Raw genomic sequence first — 20,827 nt, 5'->3', positions numbered from 1 at the left:
ATATGCCAGCCGCCCTGCGTAACTCGGGAGAAAATAGCGGTATGAACACAGCTGAGAAGCCGATAATTAAGGGTGACCACCAGAGTGACACCAGGTAGCAGAGAGAGGTCCCAGATGCTAGCACATATAGGTACCTACACACAAAACAACAATCACTTCTCACCTGTGAAAAGGTACTTTGTGTTAGCCAGTTTTTTCCATTACTTTCTCGTGGCCCCTAATCTCCAAACAATGCAATAAAAAACACGGTGTAAAGGGGGATGCCTGGGTGGCTCAGTCGGTTAAGCGGCTGCCTTCGGCCCGGGTCATGATCCCAGGGTTCTGGGATCAAGTCCCACATCGGGCTCCTTGCTCAGCAGGGAGCCTGCTTCTCCCTCTCTCTCCCTCTGCTTGTGCTCTGTCAAATAAATAAAAAATCTTAAAAAACAAAACAACACAAAACATGGTGTATGAATATCATGAAGTTAAGCTCATACAGATCCTCTTAGGGTGACGTGAGGAAGAAAGACTGGTGAGGGTAATGAGTACATACCTAGTTCCGGGTATCTATGTCCACCTTGGTACAGCCACAGAGAACTGAACTAATGAGATAACAAATCTCAACTGTCTGTGTGTTCCTGACACATACTAGGATCAAGAACTACTGGGCGCCTGAGTGGCTCAGTTGGTTAAGCGACTGCCTTCAGCTCAGGTCATGATCCTGGAGTCCTGGGATCGAGTCCCACATCGGGCTCCCTGCTCAGCAGGGAGTCTGCTTCTCCCTCTGACCCTCCCCCCTCTCATGTGCTCTCTATCTCATTCTCTCTCTCAAATAAATAAATAAATAAATCTTAAAAAAAAAAACTACTATTATATGGTACAAATGTAGTAATGTATACTGTACATTCTTCTATGGATGCTTTCCAAACGCTGCTCAGACCACAGACAGGAAAGAAGACCGCATGATGTAAACACGTGAGAAGGTGAGCACATTTATCAAAGGACTGCTCTGACTACATACAGAAAACACACAGAAAGGACTTCCAAGTACCCACTGTTCTTCACCTGCACTGTCACAAAAGTGGACCACTGAGAGATGAAACCACTCGAATAAGAGAAGGAAAGTCACTGACGCCTCTCTGCGGACTGCATGGCGACAATCCATTCTGATTACTTCTGAGTTTAGGAGCTCTCAAGCAATTTCTGATGGGAAAATTCTGCTAACATTTGAGAATACTGTTTTTTAAAAAACCCAACTATCTGAAGACATGACTGTCACAAAAGGAAATCCTTCTTACCAAGCGGAACATGCAGTAACTCATGAAACCAGTTACATATTAGGATTTCCCTGTGAAAGTGCACATCACCCACAATGTGTAAAAGGCAGTAAAGACGGATTTTAAGATCCCTTGATTTTTCAAGAATAACTATGACACACAATTTCATTAAAAGATGAATTTCATTAAGATAATTCATGATATTTTATGTAAAAAAAAGCTACTAAGAATTTTAACAAGTATGTAGCAACAGTGTTGACGGTAAGGATCAAAGATGCTAAAACAGACAGGAATAAAGGACATGGCCACTTTCTGTGGATAAAGTTCCTTTTTGGCAAGGAAACTGGAACACCAGAAGCATGTAAATATGTAAATGTTCTTCCTCGCATACACACACGTGCACACACGCACAATGCCCACAATGTTCAAAGACAACAGACTTCCCTCTCTCCTATGTCTGAATATTAGAAAGCACGTTAAATAACAAAATGCCGTAACCATGACAAGAAACAGCTAAGACTGACTGCAGTCATCACCTGCAGTCACCTGCATCATTCTGCAATCACAGAATTCCAGATCCATTTCTGAATCGAAAGTCCCACATTAGCTTTAGGTGTAAATTTGGAATTTCCACCAACAGTGGGTGACACGATGTTGTCCTGCTGAGATCTGGTGGCTGATGAAGACAAAAACAAAACTCTGAATTTATCGTCCCTGCTAGGATAGTGCATGAACTCTTTAAAAAGCGTCGTCCAGGACTTACTCATGTTTGAATCCCGTCAGGTCATCGCAGTGTCTCACACACACTGGGTTCTTAGGGACTATCGGGAACCGAACTGAGAGCCAGCCAGTGGAATGACTGCAGCCAAGTGTGCAGTTCAGACACCTCTCCTGAGCAAGAGGTAAAAAGAATCAAAGTACAGAACGGCCCCACAATTCAAAGTCCTCGTCAGGGATTTTTGTAAGAGCTGCCAACAATTTCACATTCTCCTGCTAGGCTCTGACTCAGATGCTGTCCATTGGGCTAAACATGAAGAATAAAGTCGTCACAAACAGGGAGAAAGCAGTGACAGGGGCAGCAGCAGACACAGAGAATTCCCACACGGCAAGAGAAGCAGCTTCTCAAGTAACAACACATGCAGCTAACTAAACAGCATCCGTGTCAGGGCACCCGGCTGGCTCCACAGGAAGCACATAACACCCCTGATCTCACGGTCGTGAGTCTGAGCCCCACACTGGGTGCAAAGATGACTAAAACAATAAATCAATAAACTGAAAAAAATAAATAAAGAATCTCAGTGTTGACTGACATTGCATACCAGTTAAAATACTCTCTGCTTCTAACAAAGCACCCCAAAGATAGGAGCATACTTAAAAGTGGACATGGCTTTCCTTTTCCACAGAAAACATAGAGAAAACTTTTCCCAGAGTATTTCTACAAGAATGTGCTTAAGAACTCCAAATACAAAAAGATCAAATACTGTAAATATAACAAACCACAGTTAAGTCACATAAGGAAGTAGCCATCAATGCCATTCAAAGAACAGATCACCACGAAATACTAGAAATTAAGGAGATGAACGTATTCTTCACAAGAAAACAAATTTCAAACTAAAGTCAATGAGCATATACATGCATTTTTTTTTACATCCCAGATTTTACCTATCAGTCATTTGCATCAGAATAACCAGCCACGGAGCAAAGCACTACAGTTGAAAGAACACTGGGTTTGACATCAGAATGGTCTGGGTTCAAATATGAACTCTACCAAAACTGCAGTGGCTCAGGGCAAATCACATGGCCTGAGCTTCAGGTCCCTCACCTGTAACATGGAGATAAGCCAACCTACCTTGAATGGCAGTTATGCAAATGAGCAAGTTACTGACACGCACGAGGAAGTCAAAAAAAAAAGCAGTATCATCATCATCTACACGTAAAAATGTCCTTCCAAAGATCACCAATGATGATCTATCTTGTTTAAAAAGGTAAATTTGCATTTGTCTTTGAAATAAACCCACTGACAATTATTTTTAAAATATTCTGAGTTGGAGTGTCACAGAAGTGTAAAAGATATGATTAGTATGCCTTCTTCATTTTTTACTATTTTTAGGTGACAATGACATAACAAAATCAGCCATTTTAAAGTGAATACAGCACTGAGTCCATTCACGATGTTGTGCAACCCACTCTATCAAGCTCAAAAACATTTCCCTCACACAGAGGACGTGTCATGCCCACTAAGCAGCTGCCCCCCGCCCGCCGCTGCCGCCACTTCCCAGGGCCGTGGCGACCACAACCTGCTTTCTAGCTCCATTCATCTACCTGTTCTGATACTTCGTGTAAATGACATAGAGTCCGTGACCCTTTGTGTCTGCTTTCTCTCACAGAGTGTAATGTTTCCAAGGGGCATCCGGGTTTATCAGTATTCATTAATTTTTATGGTTGGATAATATTCCAATGTGAAAAAACACCATAATTTGTCCATTCACCCACCGGTGGACATGTGGGCAATTATAAATAGTGCTGCATGAACATGGGTGGATGCCTATCTGCCTGAGTCCCTGTTTTCGATTCTAAAGGCATCTGGAAATGTCTCAATCCGCCTTCATTTGTGAATGAGAGGTTTACGGACATCCAATGCTTGGTGGATCATTTTTTTCTTTTCCCATCTTAATAATGTCACCCCACGTCCTTCTGACCTCCAGCGTTTCTCACTCAAGAGCCCTTCCTTGTGTGTTTCTCTCTTGCTGCTTTCAGAATATCCTCTTGGTCCTCGGGTTTCAACAGTTTGATTGTCATGTGTCTCAGTGCGGATTTCCTTGCATTTATCTTTCTAGGGATTCACTGATTTTCCCGAGTATGTAGAGTCATGTCTTTCATCAAATTTGGGAAGTTAATGGCTACTACTCCCTACAACATTCTCTCCACCCTTTCTCCCTTCCAAGATGCCCAGTGTGTGCACATGTAGTACACTTGGCACCACCCACAAGTCCCTTAGGACCTGCTTATTTTCCTTCACTCTTCCTTCTGCTTCTGAGAATGGGTAATTCCACTTGAAATTATCTAGTTATTGAAATTACCTAGGTTCAAGGTCACTGATTCCTTCTTCTGCCAGCTCAACTCTGCTGAAACTCTCCAGTGAGTTTTTCCTTTAATTTATTGTACTTTTCAGCACCAGAATTTTTGCCTTTTGCTTCTTTTATAATTTCTATACCTTTATTGGTATTCTGTATGTTAATACATCATTTTTCGGGGTGCCTGGGTGGCTCAGTCGATAAGTGTGTCTGCCTTCGTTTCAGGTCATGATCCCAGGGGTCCTGGGATCGAACCCCACACCTCGGGCTCCCTGCTCAGCGGGAAGCCTGCTGCTCCCTCTCCCTTTGACCCTCCCCCTGCTTATGTGCCCTCTCTCGCTGTGTCTCTGTCAAAGAAAGAAATATAATCTCAAAAAAACAAAACAAAACAAAAAAACCCATCATTTTTCCTAATCCTGTCAGTGTTTTTCAGTTGTTTCCTTTAGCTCCTTGGACAGACTTAAGGCAGCTGATCTAGACTTTGTCTCCTAAGTCCAGAATCTGGGCTTCTGCAGGGACGGTTTCTGTTCATTTCCTCTGTGACTAGGCCACATGGTTTCTCTGCATGTTCTGTAAGTTTTTTGTGGAAACCTGTACACTTTGACTATTATAATCTGGTAACTCAGGAAATCAGGCACTTCCCCCTCTTCTGGGTTTGTTTTGTTGTTCGGTATATGCTGCAGCCATGCACGTAGAGTGACTTTTGTAGACTCATTTTGTAAAGTGTGTATTCTTTGTCATGTATGGAGAGAAGTCTTTCAGCCAGTGTTTTGGAAAGGATTTCCTTGCATGGGGAGGGGGCGAGACTAAGAAAGGGAAGGATGGTGGGAGGGAAGAAGGAAGGCGTTGCGAGGGGGGAGGAACGAAGCAAGGGAGGGAGAAAGGGAGACCAACCTCTCCCGATCGTCGCAGACTGCCTCTGTGCTGGGGACTCCAACACAGAGCCAGGCTGCCTAGAACTCAGCCTGAGCTTTCACCTCTGCTTGCACTGAGCCTAGAGACTGGCCAGAGGCAAAACGCTTTCTCGGGGTCTTTTCTGAGTGTGATCTAGGGCTGGCCTTGGATGTGACTTTCAAAACTCCCCAGTAAACACGGGCACTTTTACATGCCCCAATTTTCCAAAGAAGTCCCCTCTCCAGCTTCCTCGGCTTGGCACGTGACCCTCTATTCTGTGTGTCGACTGTCAATGCTGGCCCCAAGCTACTGCTGCCTCTCCTCAGCCTGACATGGGCTTGAGAAATGCCCACCGGCTTTTGGCTCCTCTGTCCTGAGTGACATCCATGTTAGATGAAAGAAAGACATCCTGAGTCCGTCCTTCATGTGTCCCTCACAGGTTGGACAGACAGACACAATTCTCTGCAAGTAAGTTCTGCTCTACTCCCTTCAGAGCAGGGTCCAGAGTCCCCAGTCCAGATTGTGGGCTGCATTCCTCATGGCAGGAGCTTGACTTTTCCGTGCTTCTGTGGAAGAAAGGAAGGGCATGCAGGACTGCCGCCTCTGCCAGTTTCTCAGATGCCACCATACCATTTAGTTCTGAATGATACAATTAATACACAGAAACAAATCTTTACACAGTCCAAATACCACAGTTAAAAACAATTTAAAAAATAAGCCAGGATCTGTATTATATTCTAAAAAAGACATACCAAGGTTACACCTAATTTGCCTGGCCATTCTGGGGACTCTCTTTTCCAAAACGCAAGCATACCTCTTTTCTACAACACACCTAACCTCTATCATGCCACAGCTTTAAGCATCAAAGCTTCTTAATAGTTAATCATTCAACTTAACCTCAAAAGAATAGTCTTTTCAATAAATGGTACTGGGACAACTGGATACTCACATGCAAAGGAATGTGAACCCATATCACACACCATACACAAAATATGAAATGAAAGTGGATCACACATCTGAATGTCAGAGCTAAAACTATAAAATCCCTGGAAAAAATAAAGAAGTAAATCCTCATGACCTCGGGTTGGTAAACTGTTTCTTAGCTCCAATGCCAAAGGCAAAAGCAACAGAAGAAAACACAGATGAGTTGGACATCATAACATGAAAACTCTGTGCGTCAGAGGATACCGAGAAGAAGAAAACACACGCCACAGAACGAGACAGAATATTTCCAAACCATATGTTGACAAGAGATTTAAATCCAGATTGTATAAAGAATGCTTACAAGTCAATAATTAAAAAACAATTAATCCAGTTAAAACAGTAAGCCCGGGGACGGGTGAGCCTGGGGATGGGTATTTACGAGGGCATGTTCTGCATGGAGCACTGGGTGTTGTACGCAAACAGTGAATCGTGGAACCTACATCAAAAACCAATGATGTAATGGATGGTGACTAACATAACACAGTAAAATAAAATTAAAAAAAAAAAGGTTGTATGTTTTTTTTTTTTTTCTCATTAAACTTTTGTTTTAATGGGTCTCAAAATTCTGTGACAGATTTTTGGTCAAGTTGTTTCCATTAAAAAGTACTGATTTTAAAATCTAATAACTTAAAACTGCCACACACACACACACAAAAAACATGGTCCACAAAACATTCTCCTTTCCTTCTGAAGGTTTTACGATGCATTGTTATCATTAACCCGTCTTTTACTATTAAACTTAAATGGCCAATTGACACAAACAGTTCTGAGACCGTTCTTCCACCACTGATTAAGACTGGGGTGGCAGGTATTGGGGATAATATTCATTTAGCCTTCTGAGCTTTCTGGGCAGACTTGGTGACCTTGCCAGCTCCAGCTGCCTTCTTGTCCACTGCTTTGATGACACCCACAGCAACCGTCTGTCTCATGTCACGAACAGCAAAACGGCCCAGAGGAGGATAGTCAGAGAAGCTCTCAACACACATAGGCTTGCCAGGAACCATATCAACAATGGCAGCATCACCAGATTTCAAGAACTTGGGACCATCTTCCAGCTTTTTTCCAGATCGACGATCTATTTTCTCCTTCAGCTCAGCAAACTTGCAAGCAATGTGAGCCGTGTGACAATCCAGCACAGGTGCATATCCAGCACTGATTTGGCCTGGATGGTTCAGGATAATCACCTGAGCCGTGAAGCCAGCTGCTTCCATGGGTGGGTCATTTTTGCTGTCACCAGCCACATTGCCACGACGAACAATTTGACAGATACGTTCTTGACATTGAAGCCCACATTGTCCCCAGGAAGAGCCTCGCTCAAAGCTTCATGGTGCATTTCAACAGACTTTACTTCAGTTGTAACACTGACTGGAGCAAAGGTGACCACCATCCCAGGTTTAAGAACACCAGTCTCGACTCGGCCCACAGGGACAGTACCAATACCACCAAATTTGTAGACGTCCTGGAGAGGCAGACGCAAGGGCTTGTCAGCTGGACGAGTTGGTGGCAGGATGCAATCCAGAGCTTCAAGCAGTGTGGTGCCACTGGCATTCCCATCTTTACGGGTGACTTTCCATCCCTTGAACCAAGGCATGTTAGCACTTGGCTCCAGCATGTTGTCACCGTTCCAACCAGAAATTGGCACAAATGCTACTGTGTCGGGGTTGTAGCCAATTTTCTTAATGTAGGTGCTGACTTCCTTAACGATTTCCTTGTATCTCTTCTGGCTGTAGGGTGGCTCAGTGGAATCCATCTGGTTAACACCAACAATTAGTTGTTTTACACCCAGTGTGTAAGCCAGAAGGGCAAGCTCACGGGTCTGCCCATTCTTGGAGATACCGGCTTCAAATTCACCAACACCAGCAGCAACAATCAGGACAGCACAGTCAGCCTGAGATGTGCCTGTAATCATGTTTTTGATAAAGTCTTTGTGTCCTGGGGCATCAATGATGGTCACGTAATACTTGCTGGTCTCGAATTTCCACAGGGAGATATCAATGGTGATACCACGTTCACGTTCAGCTTTCAGTTTATCCAAGACCCAGGCATACTTGAAGGAGCCCTTTCCCATCTCAGCAGCCTCCTTCTCAAATTTTTCAATAGTTCTTTTGTCGATCCCACCACATTTGTCGATCAGATGACCAGTAGTGGTAGACTTGCCCGAATCTACGTGTCCAATGACGACGATGTTGATGTGAGTCTTTTCCTTTCCCATTTTGGTTTTAGGTTGAGCGGTGGTTTTCACGACACCTGTGTTCTGGCGGCAAATCCGTTGCGAAAAGCAAAAAAGGTGGTATCTTAAAAGAGGTACACACAATGAGAAAAAAAAAAAAAACAGTAAGCAAAAAATCTGAATAAACATCTCTCCAAAGACATACAATCACCTAATAAGCAGATGGAAAGATGCTCAATAGCACTAGTCGTCGGGGAAAGACAAATCAAGCCACAGTGAGATACCACTTCACACCCGACAGGACGGCCACAATAAAGAAGACAGACAGTAACAGTGCCCGTGAGGATGTGGAGAAACCGGAACCTTCACACACGGCCGGTGAGAATGCAAAATGGGGTAGCCAATTAGGAAAACAGCTTGGCAGTTTATCAAAAACATAGTTACCATATAATCCAGCAATTTCACTTCTAGGTATATTTACAAAAGAAATAAAACAATGTTCACACAAAAACACTCACATACGGACATTCGCAGCAGCACTATTTACAACAGCCTAGAGTGGAAACAAACCAAACGTCCGTCTACAGATGAATCGGTGAACACAACGCAGAATACCACAGAGTGGAATATTATTTGGCAACAAACAGAAATAAAGCCTGACAGGTGCCACAACACCGACGAACCTTGAACACAGAATGCCAAGTGAAAGAAGCCTGTGACAAAAGCCCACATACTGCACGATTCCACTTCTGTGACCTGTCCTAAGAGGCAAATCCACGGAGACAGAAAGCAGACCGGGGGCTGCCTGGGCCTGGAAGAGGGTCAGAAGGGGCAAGAATGGGATGATGGCTAATATATTCAGTTTCTTTCTAGAATGTTAAAAATGTTCCAAAATTAGGGGCGCCTGGGTGGCTCAGTTGGTTGGGCGGCTGCCTTCAGCTCAGGTCATGATCCTGGGGTCCTGGGATCAAGCCCCACGTCCAGCTCCCTGCTCAGCAGACAGCCTGCTTCTCCCTCTCCCTCTGCCTGCCACTCTGCCTACTTGTGCTCTCTGTCGAATAAATAAAATCTTTAAAAAAAAAAAAAAAGGTTCCAAAATTAGATGGTGCTAATAGTTTCATAACTCTGTGAACATACCAAAAACCACTGAACTGTATACTTTAAATGGATAAACTTTATGTTATATGAAATATATCCCAATAAGCTACAGAAATATTTTTTGGAGAATTATTTCAAATAAATAAATCCAGTGTACAAATGTCCACATGTAAACAGAAGATACAAACTCCATTTTAAGCCTCATTTTATAAACAGGCTTCCAAGTTCTTATGCATATTTGTCTAGCTCTTCAGTGCCCTCCTTTACTGTCCCTCGCTGAGGTAATGACTGTCACGGTGTCACTTTCCGACAGGCATAAGGCCCGCCTATAATGGCTTCTCCCACACTCCTCTACACATCGCTTCTTCTCCACTGGGACTGAGAGACCAAATAAACAAGCTCCTTAAAAACATACAATTAGGGAAGGGTTAAAGCCCTGAATGAAGTGAAGGAGAAATGGGCATAAAGCAGTTATCATTTTGGATCATGACATTTATTGTAGGGGCTCCAAGTCCCTTCACTTAAGGCCATGGTACCAGATGTCTGTCCGACCTTTACGACTGCGTTTAAATAGAACACAAACAGAGATTTTAGGTAAGGTGATATTCACAGAAAATGTGCATACACCAGTTGGGTTTCACATGTGTTCTCTTGAAATTGTAGTCATGAGATTACTAAAAAAAATTAATTAGATACCATATGTAATCGAAAAATACTATTTTGTAACAGAATGAAGACACGTTTTCTTTCACTTATGTTCACTCTAAAATGATGATTACAGTTAGCAAATGATAAGCTAGATCAAAAGGGTCTTGCTAACCTCTTACTGTAAGCTTGCTGTAGAGCTGTGAATTCACTTCCTTGTCTCGCTGAAAACGCCGGAATTCATCAATTGCTTCCCTCATGATAGTAACAGCCAAAACAAATCCCTATAAAACAAAATAAAATATGGTATTTGAGAAAACTAGCTTTAACAAAAAAGTTAAGGGAATATTCTTTTACCAAGCAGTTTTACTTCCCCCCCATTTATATTACTTCTAAAACATAAACGAAAACAAAGAAAAAAGACAAAAAAGTAATAATGAAGCACTACAAGAGGAATATAACACATACTAAATGATTTACAATTCTCCCTATTCCCAAATAATTTTTTTAAATTCATATCATAACATGTACAAGCTAAACATCAGAAAATACTTAGTAACCCAAAGAAAAAAGAAATCAACAATCTGAAAAAACAAAAAAACAAAAAAAAACCCAGGAATTCTATTTAGAACGCTCGTGCCTTTAAATATCAAATTACCAAAGGCTGACATAAAATCTTATGCTTTCTGCGCTTGAATTCTGTTGGTGGAAGAAAGCAGGAAGGAACGCGGCGCAATCCCAACACGACAGCCTCCTCCTGTGCAGGCTTGTCCGCTTTGTAAGCAAAACCTCAACAGGTCAACTTGAGGCTACAGAAATAAACTCTGATGTGCTTGTGATCTCTTGTGAAATCTGTTATGCCCCCGACATGTGGCTGACAGCTCAGAGGCTACGCTTGTGTTTTCCGAGTGTGAACACTCTTCAAGTCTACCTCTCTATGACCACAGACTCTTCAGAAGGCTGCATGTTACACGGACGCGCATTCCCCAGGCTACTCTGTGAATGACCCAACGCTGGACAACTGCCCTCAAAGGACAACAGTCTGTCACTCCAGGGCTGTGTCTGTGTCACCAACAGGCCACATGAGGTGAGCCCTTGTGTTTACTCAAAGTTGATCCTCCCTGCTACGCTGAGTTGTACCATCACCGTCATCTGACTGTAGACTATTCTCATCACCCCAAAGAGAGAGAAATCCCACACTGGACAGTGGTCACCCTCAGCTCCTCCAGCCCCCAACCCCTGGCAACCACTAGTCCAACTTTCTGTCTCTATGAATTCGCCTCTTCTGGGTGATGTGGCCCGTTTAGCATTTTGATGAACAGCCAAGCTTCCTCCCAAAGTGGTTATAACCCTTAACGTGAGCTTATTGGCCATTCGTATCTTCTTGGGATAAATGTGTGTTCAGATCCTACACCCACTTGTTAACGGTGTCATTTGTCTTTTCACTGTGAAGCTGTAAGAGCTCTTTGTATTATTCTGGAAACAAATACCTCGTTAGACATGGGATTAGCATATGTGAGAGTACAAATATTTTCCCCCACTCTAGGTTATCATTTTATTTTCCTGATGGTATCCTCTGATGTCCAGAAGTTTTTAATTTGGATAAATACAATTTAAGTTTTTCTTTAGTCACTTGGGCTTTTACCGTCCAAGATCACAAAAATTGGCCTCTATGTTTTCCGCCAGGAGTCTTACAGTTTTAGGTCTTCCGCTGAGGTCTATGATCCATTACGAGGGGTTTTCTGGGTATGACCTGAGGGAGGGGCCCAACTTCCTTCTTTCGCATCCAGCTGTCCAGGTGCCCCAGCACCATTCGTGGAGTGCACTGAACAATCCACCGGACGGTGTGAGCATCCTTGCCGAAAACCAATCTGTCATGAATGTAAAGGTTTATTCCTGGACTCTACGTTGTGTTCGTTGGTCTAGTCATTTCTCCTTCTGCCAGTCCCACACCTTCTTGATTACTGTGGCTTTGAAATGAGCTCTGAAATGGGGAAGCAGGAGTCCTCCAATGCTGATCTTCTTTTCTGGGTTGCACTGGCTACTCTGGGTCTCCTGCATTTCCATATGAATTTTAGAGTCAGCTCGTGAGTTTCTGCCAAAAAGCCAAGTGGGATTTTTGACAGATTGTGCTGAATCTGCAGATCAATTTGGAGAGTGCTGCCACTGTAACAATACTGTCTTTCAATTCCTGAACATGGGATGACTTTTATTTATTTAGATCTTTGATTTTTTTTTAAAAAAATGTTTTATTAGTTTCCAGCAGGCAACCCTGTATTTTAGCTAAATCTATTCCTATTGTTTTCTTTCTGATGCCACAACAACGGAACTGTTATTGTAATTTCATTTTCAGATGATCACTGCTGGTATGCAGAAATACAAGTGGTTTTGTGTATCTATGTTGTACCCGACAACCTTCCTACCTCATTTCTTAGTTCTAACATTTCTCTGTGTGTGGACACCTCAGACTTCCCAGTGTACAAGATCACGCCACTGTGAAAAGAGCCCAGGCCTCCTTCTTCCCTTTCTATCTAGATGTGTTTTAGTACAGGTAAAGACAGAGAAAAAACTATGAAAATCCAAAGCAGGAGACACCAAAATATTCTCTTAACAATCTTAGTGTTATCAAAAGCCTTAAAGTTTGCACACACTTTAACCAAACAGTTTCACTTCTGGAAATTTATCCTAAAAAACAAAACAAAACAAAAAAACAAGGATCCCAGCAGCAGCCAATATAAAAAACTGGAAATAACCTGAATGTCTATAAATAGGAAATTCATGGTACACCCATATGTTGAAATACTGTATTTCCTGAATTCAAAGATGCGGTTAGTCTCAGGTGGGAAGACAATACCACTTTAAAAACAAAAACTCTAAGTCTCAACTGAGTTTTAGTAACAGGAAACATAACGCATCCACCGAAGCAGGAAATACAGTTCTATGCAGCTGTTCTCATGCAGGAGAATATTTACTGTTGCAGACCATGTTCACAGTGTATATGTAATTCTTACAATTCTACTTGTGACCCCCTTGCCTTGAGAGAGAGAGGGGACAATGGCTGTCAAGCCTATGTTCCTTAGAGACTGAAGACAGTATTGTCAGAGGAGTGGCTCTGAATCAGGCAAACGTGGCACCATCACCGGGAAGGTTTTCTGCACTACAGATCTGCTCGAGCCCTCTGCCTGGGACGTGTACTTTCACCTCCCCTCTCCAAGGAACAGGCCCACACATACATATGTCACCTAGACTCTCCAGGTCAGTCTGCCTTCCACCCTGGACACCTATGACTTAAAGACAGCAAAAGTTACTTCTCCATTCATCAAGTAATTATAAACCACAAAACATAATAGTTCCTAGTGCTTCCAAGAACTCAGGAAGTGAAAATAAGCTCTCATTTCTAAGGCAGTAATATTAGAGAAGATCACCAAATAGGGGCAGGTCCCAACTTCTGAAACTGGAGGGAAGCACTCTTCAAGGAGACAGAGCCCTGGTCACAGGCAAAGACTGCTAGGACCTGCAAGCCACTCTGGGCCACACCTCAAATCTAGGGTTGACCTGAATACAGGACAGATGTGCAGGACCAGCAACAACCAAGAGGTGTCACGCCCATACTACCATGTCAGTCGCCGGCATATCTACCCTGAGAAAAGCCCCAAGAGCCAGCCTTGCAACATAAAGCAGGTGACGAGAAAGGCACAGCCGATGCCATGCCACCATTTCCTTCTTAACAACTGGAGTCTACCACACATGGGCCTCCACCTTTAGGGTTTAGATCTACTGGGTCGTAACTGGATCAGAACAGACCGGTGGCCTATGGAAGATGTGGACAAGTGGCCCCACAGGAGTACCTGGACCTTCCCGTGACCTCAGCACCAAGCAGGTCAAAGATGGAAGCTACAGTAATGCCACCTAGAAGAGCCAAAAGCAAACCCAAGAGGGTGACGGTATTCCACAGCAAAACCACAGTATTTGTGGCATCAGTCTGTCAGTCACAATGCCTGACAGGAATGTGTCACACAGCCGGTTCATGGGCCGGGACTAAATCTTGTACCACAAAGTAGAATTCCTTCTTCCTACTTCTCCGGATGGCCCAGGGGCCATGTGGAGTAAGTGCCAAAACAAGAGGTATTTTTATAAAAAGAGAAAAAATTCTACTGATATATCAGATATTAAATATTAAATTATATAATTATATAATTCTATTGATAGAATATCAGTTTAACCACACCAGAAACTTTTCTATGTATTTTAAATAAGCTACCTTTTAAATGCCACAGAAACGCTTAGCTCTACTTAAGACAGGGAAACTCAGACACAAGCAGCACACGTACCTTTGCAAAGGTCACACTAAATGTGCAGCTTATGTTAAGCATGTTTGTCTCTGGACAGCAGGAGGTATAAGTCCAGGTATGATTTGGTTTCTCCTTTCTATACTCCATCCACACCTCCAACATGCAGAGACACTCAGAAGAAAGAGTGGACAGAAGGAAGGACCGAAAATCAGAGTCCTCGCAGACTGACTGATCACCTACGCAGTCTATCTGGCTTTCCATTAACAAAATACCACGAACACAGCTTATGTGGAAGATGCCGTGTTAACGATCCAGACCTCCTTTATCTAAGAACCGCTTGCATGGCTAGATCTATTCTACCCGATTAACTGATAGAAGCATTACAATCCGTTTTGTTACTATGATTACACTAGCTTTTCCTCAAAGAGCTGCTGTGGAAACTGAATGATGCAAAAGGTAATCTTCATTCTGACACAAGAATGCAGTAAAATCACTTATTTTCAGTTTGCTCTCCTGTTCTATGGCAAATATAACAGAAATTAGATCAGAGCTGAAGCTAGTAAATAACATTGCCCAGAGTGCTTGATATAGAAAGATTATTAAACCATCACTGTCTTCAGAAATACCCTCGAGGTGGAGAGCAGAACAAATGTGAAGTGCCCTGTTTAAAATTAGTGGACGTCAGACGTACGATTTTATAACTGCCGGCTGTATGATGGTTTTATGCTTCCCTGGCAGGCTTCTGGCAAGGAGGAATCTGGAAATGCTAACTAATTCCTTCCTCTGGGCAACCTTACAGGTACTTACAGAACCTGAGAAAGCAGGCAGAGAAAAGACGTCAAACACTGAGTGTGTGTGTAAGGACCACATGCTAGTGCAGGCCCTCGACACAGGACAGGGCCAAACACAGTGGTCAAGAAAGAGCAAGGAATCGGGAGCTAGGAAGGAATCCCGCTGAAGCACACCTCCTTTATTTAAAAAAATATATATATATAGGGCGCCTGGGTGGCTCAGTTGGTTAAGCGACTGCCTTCCGCTCAGGTCATGATCCTGGAGTCCCGGCATCGAGTCCCGCATCAGGCTCCCTGCTCAGCAGGGAGTCTGCTTCTCCCTCTGACCCTCCCTCCTCTCATGTGCTCTCTCTCTCTCTCTCTCTCATTCTCTCTCTCAAATAAATAATCTTTAAAAAAAATTTAAAAAAAAATAAAAAATATATATATTATGTGTGTGTGTATACATTTACACATTTTAGATGTAGATTTAGTTTAAAGGTTCTTTAAGTTTGCCTAGATTAATAAAAAAGATCTTCTGTATATAATATCTGAATTTTCAGTTTAAAAAAATTTTTTTCTGAGGTGACTTTGGATCAACGAACCAATATACCTCAGCCTGCCTCTTGGATTCAAAGGTGAATCTAATGGACACATCACCCTTTTAAGAGTTTTGCTAAATCAGAGGTTAAGATGTATATAGCAGTGCAAGCATAGATACTAACAAATCTTCAGTATCGATTATCTGATGAAAGGCATCGATCGTGGCTGCTACCCAACCAAAGAACAACAGGACATGGTTTCGTAAAGCAGACCACTTCTGAGGTCTAATGGTGCGGTATGAGAGCAGGGACATGAGAACCTGGCCAGGCATGTCACCAGGCAACATTAAGCGTTACGCAAATGGGAAAAATGGGCTTTTCATCTTTCTTTGGGGCCCCTGACACACAAGTGCAGCAGAGTAACAATGTCCCTTCCCTGAACACCGCAGCAGGGGCTGACCTAGGCACTTCTGTAAATGCAGTCGTTAATTCTCACACGCCAACAAGAGAAGGACTAAGTACTTCCAACGCCTCTAGCTGACAATCGAGTCAGAGGATGTAAACATCACACGGAAGCACAAGAAGGACAGGCACTGACGCTCACACGCACGCTCTCACTCTAGCTCTGGCCGATACAGTCAATTCTGTGCATGAATTCCTCATCAGGAATCCATCTAAAACTAACATTTTCTTTGGTTAAAAGCTACTGAAATCACAGTTAACAGGAAAGATGCAAAAGCAAAACAGAAATGAACACACTTTACCTTAGATTTTTAAGAAGATCTTAAATTCTGAGACTATCACTGCTAAAGTGAATTTCAACCCAAGATGGGAGTGAAACTGAAGAGGTTCAGGGCAACCTCGTGAAGCCAGGGATAGAAAAAGTGGCCAGAAATAAACACACTGAAATCGTAAGTATAGTTGTGTTTTTAGGATGAGCCAGTATTTTCTCTATGCTCTAAAGTTTCTGTAATGCTCTACTGCTTTTATTGGAAACTGGGAAAAGTAAGGAGCAGTCTGTCACTCAGACTTCCAGGATGCACACAGCCTAAGGGGTCTCCGGCTCACATGCACAGGGCACAACATACAATCACAGTGACCATTATAGCAAAGTCTGTAACTGTGAAAAATGAGAAGAAACCTCAAAGTCTCTTTTTCTGGAAAGATGGACATGTTCATTCAATGGAGTACTTCAGAGAAGTGAAAAGTGAATGTGTCATCATGGATCCATTTTAGAAATAAATGATAAGCCAAAAAAGCGTGATACAACAGGAAACGGACAGTAAGATAATCTTTATATAGATTTTTTAAAGCATGCAAACAATACTATTATTTTAGTGACACAAACATAAGTAGTAAAATTATTAGGAGATGTAACAACTGAATTTCAGACGCAGAACAGAGGTTGCCTGCGGGGGAAGAAAGGTGCGAGGAACAAAGCCAACAGTCTCTGTCCTCTCTCCAGAGCTGTCCGGCCTGAACCAGCTGTGCTGTCCTATGACAAGTGGGGTCCGAGCCTCAGTGTCCTTTGTGTGCTGTGTGACACCCACAGACACAGACAGCTCCCTCTCCCGCTCAGGAGGAGATGGGAGCCCTCACTGACCTGCCTTCCAGCACAGCCCCCGCGTCCCTGTGCTCCAGCAGCACCCCAGCACCCGGCCCCTTGGCCTGCACATCTCTTTTCCCTGTTCTGCACACGGCCCAGCCACTCTGCCATCTGGAGAGCATTTGAGTGCCGCCCCTCAGAGGGGCCTTCCTTGACCACCCTATTTAAACAACCCCGCTGTCCTCCAACCTTGCTAATTTAAAGAGTGGACATGTATTCATTCATTCGGTGATTTTGTATTTGTAGGACAATGCAGTGACTTTCACCGCTCAAATCCATGCTACTCGAAAGTCTGTGTGGATGGGAGCAGGAGGGGCTAGTTGAAGGGACCCCGTCAGGGAGATTTCGGCCCCCTCTGCCAGTCCTCCCCGGTGCATCTGAGAAGACCCTCGCTGGGGGGCCAAAAGGAAGCAGTACGTTTTTCCAGGTGAGAGGAAGAAAGAAGGCACACATTTTGTCTGTATAAGCTGAAAATTAATGAAAATTATTGGCAAACAGCATCAAACCATTAAAACAGCATTATGTCTGAAGTTGAAATATTTGATGTTAAGTGTCATCTGCCTTCCAAAAACTTCCCCACACTGAGCTGCCAACCAGAAACTGTCTGGACTACTGACTGAGCTACTTCAGCCAAAAGGGAAGAAGTGCCCATCTATCAGGATGCCAAGAGAGTCACTGAGGAGACCCCACCCCATCGTTCCCAACAGCGCCATCGGCATGGGGGAGCCGGGCTGGAGAGACAGACCTGGTATCACAGGGCTCGTACAGGATGCCCCAAGGAGACCACCCCCCATGCCCGCCAGCAAAGGCGCCCAGTGGCCTTTGAGCCAAGACGCACAGGCAGCGCACGGGCCCAACACCCCTGGCGAGGCTGCGAAGTCGGTCAGTGGCAGAGCTCTGGAAAACCCTGTAAGCGAAGTCCAATGGTGCACAGCAGCAGTATCATGCTTCTGAAAACCTGATCGATTTATCTCTCAACCATCTCCACTCTGAAAACCAAATACTAAATATTAATAATTTAACTTAATTTCAAAAATCTTTTCTTTTACCAGAGAAGCCCAGTAGGTGTAGAGATAGCCTATTTTCAATGCTGGCACAAACTGTGAGCAGGATAGAGATTCAAGAAAAACTTGAATTGTTCATATAAAACCTAAAAAGGAAAAGAAAAAATTAACACAATGTCTCCAAGGACAACCTTTAAAACTTCAATTAAATAATTAAATCAGCACAATAGCTAACTATATTTCCATCAAACAGTGACAATATGCCCTCAGTTACAGTAAATTAAGTAATTCTGACACTGGCTTCCCAATAACTAAATTACATATATATTTATTTAAAATTATATTTAAAATAAACTGAAAAAACAATTAGAACTTCCAATTATGTTAAAAGCATCCTCTAAAAGTTTTTATTTTCTTGTATACAATTTCCAGTTTTGCACACTCCTCTGTAAATCTCTGTATGTATATCAAAGCAAATGAGATAGCGAAATCTTCCCAATGTAAGTCAATAAATGTATTATTTATATACACACAAATGTGTATCTTGATAACTCAGAAACTCTCAATGGGAAAGTTCTATTAACCTTATATTTATGAAACGGTAAAAAATAAAATATAATAGCCACGTTTCTGAACACGAACATCTGGGTAGCTTTAAAATAACTGAGCGAGGGGCGCCTGGGTGGCTCAGTTGGTTAAGCAACTGCCTTCGGCTCAGGTCATGATCCTGGAGTCCCGGGATCGAGTCCCACATCTGGCTCGCTGCTCAGCAGGGAGTCTGCTTCTCCCTCTGACCCTCTCCCCTCTCATGCTCTCTATCTCATTCTCTCTCTCAAATAAATAAATAAAATCTTTAAAAAATAAAATAAAATAAAATAAAATAAAATAACTGAGCGAACAAGCAAAACATACACAATTTGACTTCACAAAAACTGTCGTAATCTCCTCTATTTACTTCTCTCGAAGTATAAGAAATAATGACATAAAAAAGTATGTGAATTGCACACCAACTCCGGAAGACAGCGACCTATATATTCTTTATAATCTCTTGGCAGTTGATCTGCAATAATATTTTCAAATACAAAAGAAGTATCCTTCAACAAAATTTTAGGAATGCAAATCCTGCAACTTTGTTTTTGTTTTTTAATTCAAATAGAGTTATTTTTAAGGAAGAAAACCCAAGAGCCAATATATTAATAGACTTCTATTTACAAATTCTCAAATTATTAAATTTAAATTGAAAATCAAAATGGAACAAATTTCATGTTTATAGATGAGAATAATTCAAACGGCACACTATCATTGCAATTAAACTTACAACCTTGCAACTTCCAAATCAAAATCTCTTTGGATGCCATTTTATATGCAACTTGGAGGGTATGGAAATTTTAACAAGAGCAGAGCAATGGGTTAAGTACTTATTGTTGACTTTTTAAAGAGTCTGGAACCACAGTTTTTATATAATGAAGTTTTCTACATTACCATACAGCTGTTTGTGCAACTCAAAAATCAGCTACAATGATAACACGTTTCTATTCATAATCATATTCAATTGCTGTCTAAAGATGTTTTGAGTCATTTCATAAATTAATCTCAGCAGGAGAGAAAGCTCTTTCTCCTCAGTGATTTCTTTAAAATCTCAGGTAGCATAAATTATATCTATTAGCAATTCAAAAATTGCCATTTGTGCTAAAAATGTGCATAGAATTCCTACTGTGCAATTACCAAATGTTTCTAAAATACTACGTTTTAGATGAAAAGCCTAATTTAAGAGACAATCTAAGAACGAGAATTCACACGGTAACAGTGGTGCAGCCACACCAACAGGTGCTCTCAGGACACAGCCCATCCTGGTGGGCTGCAGGGATTTGCTCTGGTCAGAGTGAGGCTGCACTGTGGGCTTTAAGCCACTGTAATCAATACTCTGTTGTCTACTGAATGAACTTTGTGACCTTTAGGAAAATGTACAATGCTTCGCCAATCTGCGAGTATTTAAAATTTAAAGAAAACAGGGCGCCTGGGTGGCTCAGTTGGTTGGGCAACTGCCTTCGGCTCAGGTCATGATCCTGGAGTCCCCGGATCGAGTCCCGCATCGGGCTCCCTGCTCAGCGGGGAGTCTGCTTCTCCCTCTGACCCTCCCCCCTCTCATGTGCTCTCTCTCTCTCATTCTCTCTGTCTCAAATAAATAAAAAAATCTTTAAAAAAAAAATAAAATTTAAAGAAAACAGTAACTTCATTCAAGAAAGATGAGAATATTTATCTGCCTGAAAGACAGCTTACATTTTATTGTCCTGACAAAAGAGCTGTCTTTTAATGACGGAGACAGTAGTTTTGTGTGTTTTACTAAAGAGTTAATTAGATATGAAGCATTCACCAACTATTAGATGGATGGGGGAGGGTGGTGAGGGGCAATCAATGCCCAGTATAAAATCAGCATGATTATTTAAATTAAAATATGAAAAATAAAACAGCCCTTATTTCACTTTACCAAG

The 20,827-nt window shown here is 42.4% G+C and overlaps 1 protein-coding gene across 1 annotated transcript in view; it reads right to left on the bottom strand.

The window, feature by feature from the left end:
• Positions 1-20,827, bottom strand: part of LOC148161591 (putative phospholipid-transporting ATPase IIB) — a 76,710-nt gene that overhangs the window by 20,832 nt on the left and 35,051 nt on the right. Inside the window, exon 4 of the mRNA XM_088020722.1 lies at positions 10,297-10,405. Coding sequence (XP_087876848.1) covers positions 10,297-10,405 — 109 coding nt within the window. The remainder of the gene's footprint in view (positions 1-10,296; positions 10,406-20,827) is intronic.

Source organism: Eumetopias jubatus, unplaced genomic scaffold, assembly GCF_037043125.1.
Source record: "Eumetopias jubatus isolate StellerSeaLion01/CBP00866 unplaced genomic scaffold, mEumJub1_p1.0 scaffold_122, whole genome shotgun sequence".
NCBI lineage: Eukaryota > Metazoa > Chordata > Mammalia > Carnivora > Otariidae > Eumetopias > Eumetopias jubatus.
The sequence above is the reverse complement of the archived record's forward strand: the minus strand, read 5'-3'. Positions and strand labels throughout refer to the sequence as shown.